The sequence below is a fragment of the Tupaia chinensis genome, unplaced genomic scaffold (genome assembly GCF_000334495.1).
Source record: "Tupaia chinensis unplaced genomic scaffold, TupChi_1.0 Scaffold144336_1, whole genome shotgun sequence".
In the NCBI taxonomy this organism is placed as follows: domain Eukaryota; kingdom Metazoa; phylum Chordata; class Mammalia; order Scandentia; family Tupaiidae; genus Tupaia; species Tupaia belangeri.
In genome coordinates this window covers 1,140,328-1,151,426 of record NW_006204194.1, presented here as the reverse complement: position 1 = coordinate 1,151,426, position 11,099 = coordinate 1,140,328, and the positions used below count along the sequence as shown (strand labels likewise).

Genomic DNA, 11,099 nt, shown 5'->3' with positions numbered 1-11,099 from the left:
AAAAAAAAAAAAAGTATAATGGATGGTATGTATTGATATTTCTACTTTATTATATTTAAAGAGTACCTGACCCATATGCATGAATAATTGTGGAATAAATACAGAGATAGCTATATCAAGACCTGAATACAGGAGTCATAAAAAGAGAGGAAAATATTTACAGCAGAAAGTAAATGTATGGAGGCATCTTCCAGCCTAGAAGAGACCATGGTAGGGGATGCATGGGTGAGGAGTGATATCCTAGGGGACTACCCAACAGATTGAGCATGGATGGAGGGAACATCTAGTCAAAGGGAGCATTCTGTAAAACAAGCACAGTTCCAAGATGCAGTCAGCTACAGCATGTGAGGGCATGAAGGTGTTAATTAAGATTAGGATGTTAAATAGGATTGTGAAAGGCCATTGCTTTGGATTAGACGCCTGCATTAGGCTCAACAGACCAAGCCAATAGAATTTAATGATAGTAGCTGAGCTTGTTAATTGTAAATTCTGTAAACAGTACTAGTAACCAAATATGTTACCTCTATATCCCACTTCCATTTTTTTTTTTAAGAGAGGTTTTTGTTATAGGGCATGTGTGCTCACCAGAAAGACACAGAGACAGAAAGCGAGAAGTTACCCCCAGGGGGATGGCCACATCACAATCCCTTCTCCATTCTCCTCTCAGGATGGGCACACATGCACACATGCCCAGCACAAGTTTAATCCACCTGATCCAGGGCTCAAACTGTGGTCCACTACATGGGAGTCCCGCCATCTGCTGGTCCCTCGCTTCCATTTTCTGTAAATGCTGCCAGATCATATTTGCTGGAGTCTTTAGGAAGTGCTCTGGTCCTGGGTGATGCCCAATTTATGAATTTTTTGTTTTGTTTTGCTAATTTAAAAAAAAGGAAAAAAAAGCTATTTGAAGCCTAAGAGATTCCTTGAACATGGGTTAGGCAAGAAGACTCACATGTGGGTAAGGCAGGAGACAGGTAAGCAAAGATTTCAAGTCATCCTGTTGTTGGGGTGCCATGGGCAATTAGGGGAAGGTACATTGAGGATGGAGGAGTGGAAAAAGATTTAAGAAGAATTACTTAGCTTCGTTACTGCCAGCCACCCCTTATCCTACACTGTTGATATGGTTTAACTCCCTCACCAGGGAAATTATGTTTTTTTTTTTATTATTATTCCATTTGTTATTATTTAATTTGACCAGAGAGAAAGAAAGGGAAAGCGAGAAAACAAGCTGTCAGGTCCAGGACCCGAACTGTGGTCAGTCATGTGGGAATTCATGCCACCCGCCATCCCACATGGCTGACCATGGTTCAAGTCCCAGATCTGGTGGCTTAAAACTCACACCAGGAGTGTGTTGTGGGCACACCAAGATCTCAAGAGGATAGAGAAGGGATTTTTGTGGTGACCATTCTCCCTGGGGTTATTTCTCACTTCCCCTCTCTATACCTCTCTCTGCTCTCTCCTCTCTAGCAAGCACATATGCTCTATGGCAAAAACCTAAAAGAGAGAGAGAGAGAGAGAGACTGTTTTTCCAGTGGATATGTTTAATTCTTTTTTACATCCTTCAGTATTCAACTTCTCACTTGTAGGACCCTTTATGCTGGGTTTGTGCCTTCAGCATGATGTATCTGGTTATGAATGTGTTTATCAAGTGTTTCTGGGCACAATTAGTTCTTCATACCCTTTTACATTCTTTCCTTTCAAATATTCTTGTCTATATTATCAGTTATACCTGACAAAAATATGAGCGGATTATGACTGCTTTGGTTTGGTATGCCAGTGTAAATAACTTTTTCTAGAGCCAGCCAGTGGCATGGTGGTTGAGGTGGCTGGATCCCACATGGGTGACTGTGCAGTTTGAATCTCAGACCCAATGGCTTGAAAAACACAAAGGGCATGGGTGCCTGCATGCCCAAAATCCTGAGAGGAGAATGGAGAAGGACCTGTGGTATGGCCATCCTCCCTGGGGGATGCGTTCTCAATCTTCCTCCCCCTGTGGTGAGTTCATATACCCTACAGCAATTTTTTTTAAAAAAAAAAGCTTTCTAGACAGTTTTGTCTCTGTTGAAATAATGATGCTGTGTAAAAACACATTAAAAGTAGATAATTTATGAATCATTCATATGAAATTCCAGAAAATACAAATCTGTAAAAAAAAAATAGGAATCAGTACAAATACTGATCTGCTCTGAGGAACACTCACTTGCTGGTCCACAATAGCCACACCCTTGGACTACAGGATCTCGTTTTATCTTGTCTTCCTGCCTCAGCCACATTGAACTTCACGTGGGCAGCCCAGAAAAACAATGGAAATCATTCTTTCAGATTGTCTGATGACAGTGACTTCAGCTATAGCATATGGACAGATCTGGAGTGCCTGTGACTCCTCATAGCCACTCACTGGAATACCTGTGCCTGCACCTTTTTTTTTTTTTTTTTGTTAGAGTTTTGCTAAAGAGCACATGTGCTCACTGGGAAGACAAGAGAAAGAAAGCAAGAAATCATCCCCCCCACCACACCCCCCACATGGGGATGGACATGCCACAATCCCTTCTCCATTCTCTCAGGATTTGGGGAATACCTGCATGAGCCCAGCACGTGTTTTAAACTGCCAGGACTGGAACTCAAACAGTGGTCAGGCATGTGGTAATGCAGCAACGTGACTATTAGACCATCTGTTGGTCCCTGTCCCTGCTTTTCTAAGAGGCATATTCCATCTGGTTGGCCACATGGTCCTTCACTCCTACTCATCACACTCACCCTTTCTTTACCAATTGTGAATCACACTTGGCTCCTACAGTTGTCTTTTTTTTTTTTTTTTTTTTTTTTGAGAGAGATTTTTGCTATAGGGTACAAGTACTTGTCAGAAAGACAAAAAGGGAGAAATCACCCTCCAGGGGGATGCCATGCTGCAATCCTGCAGTCCCTTCTCCATTCTCCTCAGGATCTTGAGTGCATACACACATGTCCCTAGCGCAAGGTTTTCTTTTTTTCTTTAAAATAACTATTTATGGGACCAGTAGTTGGCATAATGGCGTCGCACGACTCCCATGTAGTCTATCGCAGTTTGAGTCCCAGACCCAGTGGCTTAAACTCATGCTAGGCATGTGTGCATGCATGCCCAAGATCCTGAAAGGAGAATGGAGAAGGGATTGTGGCATAATTATCCCTCCTAGGGGGTGATTTCTTGCTTTCTGTCTCTCTGTCTCTTTCTGGTGAGTGCACGCACCCTATAGCAAATAAAACCTCTCCAAAAAATTATTTAACTTTATTATTATTTTTACAAATTTGACCAGAGAGAGACAGACAGAAAGGAAAAGTGAGAAAGCAGCTGCCAGGTCCAGGACTCAAACCATGGTTAGCATATGGGAATCCAGTGCCTTAACCACCATGCTAACTGCTGGCTGGACCTGTGCCTGGTGTGAGTTTTAAGCTGCTGGGTCTGGGACTCAACCGTTGTTTGACTACGTGAGAATCCAGCAGCATAACCATTATGCCATCTGCTGGTCCCTGGCTCCTGTAGTCTTAAGTCTTAGAACTCCACCAGCCTATGAAATTATGTACATCAGAACACAGGGCTTTTTCTAGATCCTGGTAAGAAACTTATATCCTCTGGGAAAATGAAACAAATTTGTGCTCTTCCCAGAGCACTTGAGATCTGAAAGAACAGCTTGCCCCTTCTCATGATGACCTCTGGGTCCCCAAATTATGGAGGCATCCAGGCAACAAATTAATACCACAAAGACCTGTATTTTTCACTGAAAGTTTTAGCAGCAATTCTAATTAGGTCTAAACTGGACCAAGGGCCAGCCAGAGGGTATGGTAGTTAAGGCAGCCAGATCCCATGTGACCACCGATGCAGTTTGAGTCCTGAACCCAGTGGCTTTAAAAACACCAGGTACGCATGCATGCATGACCAAGGTCCTGAGAATGGACTCCTGTGGTCAAACTCCCAGGGTGGTAATTTCTCACTTTGTCTGTCTCTCCAGAAAGAGCATGTGCCATATAACAAATTTTAAGAAACAAACAAAAAACTGGACCACGAACTACTCTGCCAGTACGGTGTACCTGCTAAGGCACACAAAACTCAGGGCATAATAAATCCTGTCCAGGCCTGCATATGAGCGGAGCTGGATCCCCCTAACTAAAACACTGACAACAATCTCCATAATTAAGGAATTGAAATAAGGCCTTTATTAGGGTACAAACCAGAGCAATGTGAGGCAGGGAGATATCAGTTGATATGTTGGGAAACTGAAAACATCAAAGAGTGTCATGCAAAACTAACAATTTCCTCAAAGGCTTTCTTTCCCTGCCAGCCTCTACCTGAATCAACTGAGTTTTCTTGGCTAAAACAGGATTAGATCTACAGCATTATCAGTCATAAAAGGGAATAAAGTTGCCCTAAAGGCTCAAGCTACTAAATATTTCCTCCAGGGAATAGGATACAGAAACATGTCTGGATTGCCTCAGCACATCAAAGTGACTACAGATAAAACAATTTCTACCAGGGAAGACAGTAGTGATGTAACTGGCAAAAGCCCCCAGCAGTTTAGAATATGCAAAGTACCTGGTAAAAGAATCACACATGCCTGGAATGCATGTGAAATCTCACCCTCTAGAATTTGGAAGTACACCAGCCTTCAGTATCCACGGCAAATTGGTTCTAGGAACCCCACCCCTCTCACCCCAGAAAACCAAAATCTTAATATGCTCACGTCTCTCCTATAAAATGACATCAGTTTTGCATGTAACCTACACACATCCTCCTGTATACATTAAATCATGTCTAGATTACTTATACCTAATACAATGTAAATGCTATATAAATAGTTGTTATACTGTATTATGGAATACTGACAAGAAAAAGGATGTGTTTTCTATACAGACAGAATTTCATAGGCTCACTGTATGATACACATCAGCAACAACATAAAATTTCTGAACTGATTGGTTGAATCCTCAGTGTAGAATCAGGTGGTAGGGATGGCTGACTATACATCACACAGATAGGTCCCTTACAAGGGCTTTCTCATAATGCATACACTAACCAAAGAGAAAACACATTCCTGCAAGTTTAAATGGAGATCTGGTGATACTAAACAACTTTATCTCAGGCTGAAGGCTTTCCCACATTTGTTGCTTTCATGAGGCTTTTTGATGGTGTGGCATTTATGGTGGTAACTTAGGTCAGAATTGTCCAAAGGACTTCCCACATTCACTGCATTCAGAGTTCTTCTCCAGTACAAATTACCTGGTGTTAAATAAGACCAGACTTTCCACTAAAGGATTCCCTATATCACCACACTCATAAGGCCTTCCTCCAGTGTGAATTCTGCAGTGATCAATAAGGTTGGAACATCGACTAAAGGATTTCCCACATTCGCCACACTTATAGAGCTTTTCTCCAGTGTGAACTCTCTCATGCACAATAAGGTGAGCTCTTTGCTTAAAGGATTTTCCACACTGGCCACATTGATAAGGCCTCTCTCCAGTATGAGTTCTCTGATGCTCAACAAGTGAGTACTTTTCACGGAACACTTTTCCACATTGACCACACTGATAAGGCCTTTCCTCAGTGTGAGTTCTCTGGTGCCGAATAATATTAGATTTATACCTAAAGGCTTTCCCACACTCCTCACACTCATAAGGCCTTTCTCCAGTATGAACTACCTGGTGTTCAACAAGGATACATTTTGTACTAAAGGATTTCCCACACTCGCCACACATGTAGGGTCTTTCTCCAGTGTGAACTCTGTGGTGTATAATGAGGTGAGCTCTTTGGATAAAGGATTTCCCACACTGGCCACATTGATAAAGCCTTTCCCTGGTGTGAGTCCTTTGATGCTGAACAAATGAGTTCTTGTCATGGAACACTTTCTGACATTTTCTACACTCATAAAACCCTTTTCCAGTGTAGTCTCTCTGGCTGTGAACAAGAGTGCTGTGGCTGGTTGCTTTCCTGTATTTACCTAACTTATAATGACTTTTTCCACCATGAAAGGCCTCCCCACACTCAGATATTTTGTTTGGCTTCCCACCTCTAGGGATGGCCTGGGGCTGAAGAAGGCACAATGTGGCTGGGAAATCTTTCCAAATCTCCTCTCTGGTGAATGACTTTTCTGACATACAGAATCTGTAGCTTGTCACAAAAGAGGCACTGTCCAGGTCCCTTTTCAATGGTTTCTTGACAGTGTAATGCTTCTGGCACTGGTGAACATTTGTACGTGCTCCAAACAAGTACGGTGTCTGCTCAGGTAGCTCAGCCAGGTGCAAAATGTTTTTCAAGGTTGGGACACACATGTCAAAGGGGTGAGTCTTCTGATTGGATGAATCAGCCTTTGAAGTCCTGCCCTGCAACCCTTCTTCAACTGTAATGCTCTGTGTAGAAGTTGCCTCCGTGTCCTCTGCGCCATGCTCATAACCTGGGCAGAGAAATGCTAGTGAAATACATGTGGACTATGGTGGGAGGGAACCCCTACCATATACACACCTCAACAATCCATCAACACCCACACCAAGGGAAAGTTCACAGGATTATCTTAAGAGTATCAGAGCTCTTGGCAGGTTGGTCTCTAAAGATCATAGAAAGCAGGAAGCCTCATCAGAGGAAGGATACAAGGATAGGAAGAAGCACAGGAAAGAGAGCCAGTGTCTCCGACTCAAACTTTTACAAACAGCCATCTTATAATCCAACTACTTTTCATGAGTAGCCCTGAAATTTCTCAAACTCACCACATGACCTTCAGCAGGCCTTTGTCTAATGGTGACAAATATATACTGTCCAGAAAGGCTGCTTGTGTCCAGGCCCACAAAAAATCCAACTAAAACTGAATAGTAAGTGTTCAGGAATATTTAGGCTATCTTAACACCCCTCAGTACATTAGTTGTGAATCAGTGCTATAGAGGGACCTGTGTACAGGAACGAATAATCCACAGAGACAAAAAACAAAAACAAAAACAAAAACAAAAAAACTGTGGGTAAATGGTACTAAATTACAAATGAAATGACAAGTTAGGAAAGTGTCATGTGAGAGGAAGAAAAGAGAAATGAGATGTGTACCATGGGACTGGCATCAAAATCCTGGGGACACAAGACATGGCATGGTTTGAAAACAGTCTGAGGTCATTCCCTCCTCCAGTTCAAAACCATCAAGGCCAGGTATACTGAGACCACATAGCCACGTGCATCCTGTGAAGAAATCAGGGCTTTTCCTGCACCCCTAGATATTCAATACAGGTGACTGAATGAAACAACCTTGACAGAGAAAAACAGGTGAGAACCCAGCACTGGCCCAGAGCCACTTGCATGGTAGAGACACAATAAGGAGAAATAGTATTATTGATAAAAAGATCCCTGAAGGAGATTAAATCAAGAACATCCCATGGTCCATATCAACACAGATCAGGAAAATGCCTACAATTCCTCCTACTGATAGCCACAAGAAATTTACCTAGAAGAAAGTGGCAGAACTTGAGATAAAAAGTGTCTTGGATCTGGATCAGAAACCCATAAAGGGAATGAAGTAAGGTGAGGTGCATTAGACTGACTTTATAGAATCTTGATTTCCAGACCCTGCCCTATACCTTTTGGGGCAGGAGGTATTAGGGCTGCTCAGGAACTACATTGCTAAGGGCAAGACATATAGTTCTATGCTCTCCCCCACAGCATATATGCCAAGACAGTGGTGGAGGGGGTAGTATTCACCAGAATCCATGAACTATGGTAAGGGCAAAGCTGCCTCTAGGGTAAAAGAGGATACACAGAAACCAGGACATTGGGGTGGGTATAAGGGCCTTACCCAATGAGGTTATAAGTGCAAAGTTCCCCAGCATCACATCAAGGTACAGGCATATCTGAGCCTCATTAAGGAGTCCCCACTCTTCCTGAGAGAAGTAAATGGCCACGTCCTCAAAGGTCACACAGTCCTGCCATAATGGAAAAAATCCAAACCATGATCAGCTGTCATAGAACTTCAAGTTAATACCCCTTCAAGCATCCCCTACTCACCTTTAAACTCACAACCCCACTTTAAAGTAAATACCAGGCCTGGTTCTAGGGATCCCTGCTCTCCTCTCAAGGTCCCATTGATCTACCTGTCGCTAGGTTCCTTTTACCTAGATGGGAGAGGCCACCTAAGCTCAAGCCTAGCATGTAGGGCAATATACCTTCTTACCAACCAATTCCCTAGGAAAATGCTCCAAGCAAATGAGGGTATCATCCTATATCCTCTGTCCTCAATGCCAGGGTTGTGGGGTCATCATTTTATGCCTCTCCATATCCTAATTGCATATAATTCCTTCAACCACACGTTTTCACACAGCTCTATACCTAGCCATGCCTATCTCAAAGCCATGCCTTTGCTTTGTTACATAGTACAGAGCATCCAGATGGTGCTTGGGAAATTAAAAAAGGATCCAGGGGGGCCACAAGTGGCATGGTGGTTAAGGCATTGGGCTCTCACATGCTCAACTGCAGTGTGAGTCCCAGACCTGGTAGCCTGAAAATCACACTGGGCACCTGTGCATGCATGCCCAAAATCTCAAGAGGAGAATGGAAGAGAAGGGATTTTGGTGTGGCCATGCCTTCTGGGAGTGGTGGTGGTGACTTCTCACTTTCTCTCTCTCATGTCAAAACCCTAAAAAAGATTTAACTCAGACCACTGATGGCCCCCAATGCCAGAGGCAGCCCCCATCCTGCTCTCAAGGTCTCCCTCCTAACTCTCTTCTTTGCTCCAGTTTCAGCCACCCAGAATGATATGCTGATCTGAGATACCTGTGGCCCTTTCCTACTTGCCAGCCCCTCACTAGTCACAGCCTTCCTCTAGTCTGGTCCTCATTCCAAACCCAGCCTGAGTGGCCTAATGATACTTCCTAAGTACCATTTGTGGCCCTAAACTAACCACTAACTTGGCTAGAACTCACCAAACACACTAAAAGTTACTACAAAACTATTGAGTCCATGATGTGATGAATAAATAAGCTCAATTCCTAGTGTTAGCATCACTTTTCTTCAATTACATGTATGCATCAGCATCTACATCGTGTCCTTTATCTTTTCACATCCTTGGCCACCAGCCACATCATCATTTCCCCCATACCCTTCCACAGATGGTCTGTCCAACCCATGTTTGTGATGACCACCACGCCCACCCAGCTGTCGCATCTGCTGTGACCGCACGTTCACATGGGTCTGGACGACAGACCTCCTGCGAGTGTTTTCTCCGGCAGGAGGCAGACGGCACAGCCAGGCTTGGGAACCAAATGGCACAAATCTGTCTTTGCTATGCGAGAGCTTCAAGCAGCCCAGGTAACACCTGGAGCTCAGTGCTCCTCTGTGCGAAATGGGACAACAGCAACGTCTCCCTCACCTAGAGGGGAAGATAGAGGGTGTGAAACACCCAGTAAAGGGCTGCACCCAGTTGCTGAAACCTGCACCCCCCACACACACAAAGAACTTTACATGGACTACTTTTTTTGTTTTTGGAGAGATTTTTGCTATAGGGCACGTGTGCTCGCCAGACAGACAGAGAGAGACATAGAGACAGAAAGCGAGAAATCACCCCCCAGGGGGGATGGTTATGCCGCAATCCCTTTTCCTCTATTCTCCTCTCGGGATTTTGGGCATGCACGCACACACACCCAGCATGAGTTTTAAGCCACTGGGTCTGGGACATGAACCGCAGTCGACTACGTGGGAGCCCAGCGACATAGCCATTACGCTAACTGCTGGTTCCCGGTTGTTCTCCCTTTCCTGGGGAATGCTAACAGCATTACCATCATGACCGAGATGTGACTACCTACCTGTGACGTCCAGCTTCATCCCTGTGCAGATGCTGGCTACCACCTTTAGAGGTCTGCATCTTGATCACCTCATGGTTTCACACCTAAGTGGTCAGCTGCCTACTTGATAGCTCCCCACCAGCTGTTCTTTGAAATACCTCAGTCTCTTAAGACAGCCAAGCACAAAACTCCCAATATTGCCAATGAACCCTATACACTTTATCATCCTTGTTAATGGAACATCCATCTTCTACTGTTAAGCCCTCAAATCCTGGAACCACACATGGCACCTACCTTAATCTCTCTCTCTTAATCTGAAAATCCAGGCAGCACTAAATGAAAAAATGACCTAGAATCTTAACTACATCTCTTATTTCCACAGCCACAACACTGGTCCAGCCACCACCAACACTCACCTGTACTACTATAGCACCTTTCTCCCTGGCTTTCCTATTGCCTCCTTCAAAATCACAGTAAGAGGAAGCCTGATGCAACCTGGGTCAGACCTCCTCCCTCCCTCTGCTCGAAATATCCCATGGTTCCCATCATCTCTAGAATAGATACCCACCATCTGAGAGCAATTCTTGCTTTGACTCCTGAACCTCTGTTCTCTGTTCCCAAGAGAAAAAAAACAAAAAACAAAACTCTGGTTCCCTAAACCAGCTCAGCACCCTCAACTGCACAAATCTGCACACTCTGGTCATTATGCCGACGACACCTTTATATACCTCATTCCACTGACTACGAGCAAGAGAAACCACTTCACATAAGCCCAAGCCTAGAATGAAGACTCTGGGTTTGGATTCTGTTTTTTCAGAGTCCTCAGGCTCAAGGTCTGGAAGAGTAGACACAATAGAGTTCTAAACGCAATCTAAGTGTAGAGCCAGCACTAGTAAGACCCTGGAACATCTTCCACTTACATGTGTAGTGTCCACAGGTGCTTCTGTAGTCATGTGGATCTGTGGGAAGAGGGAGGTGGTGAGAGGCAGGCAACCATGGGCGGTTCTATCGGCTAACGCTCCCTTTATCCCTGTCCAACACTGTAGGCAGGTCACCTTGGAACGAATTCACTGTCCTGAGCCTCACTGGTCGGTGTTGACTTACCTGCTTGTGCTTAACTGCAAAAGGACTCAACACCCCCGTGACTTAATGTTATCATCCCTTCTCCGGCCTAACTCTGAGCACCTCTGGAAAACTTTGAAAAATCCAACTCAGGCTATGTGCCTCTTCTGTTCACACCCTCCTTGATTCCCAGGGCCCTGGGAATGAAGATAAATCTCCACACGTTCCTACTAAGACGCAAATACCCCCGGTTCAGC

General features: G+C 44.3%; 1 protein-coding gene across 2 annotated transcripts in view; it reads right to left on the bottom strand.

The window, feature by feature from the left end:
• Positions 1–11,099, bottom strand: part of LOC102498907 (zinc finger protein interacting with ribonucleoprotein K) — a 34,115-nt gene that overhangs the window by 6,723 nt on the left and 16,293 nt on the right. Inside the window, exons 2-4 of one of the 2 annotated variants that reach the window (XM_014583530.2) lie at positions 10,701–10,739; positions 7,800–7,926; positions 6,039–6,422 (exon numbers count right to left, since the gene is read on the bottom strand). In XM_014583530.2, the coding sequence (XP_014439016.1) occupies positions 6,039–6,422; positions 7,800–7,926; positions 10,701–10,739 (550 nt within the window). Of the gene's footprint in view, positions 1–4,168; positions 6,423–7,799; positions 7,927–10,700; positions 10,740–11,099 lie in introns of those variants that run through there. The other variant, XM_014583529.2, reaches the window with a different exon arrangement.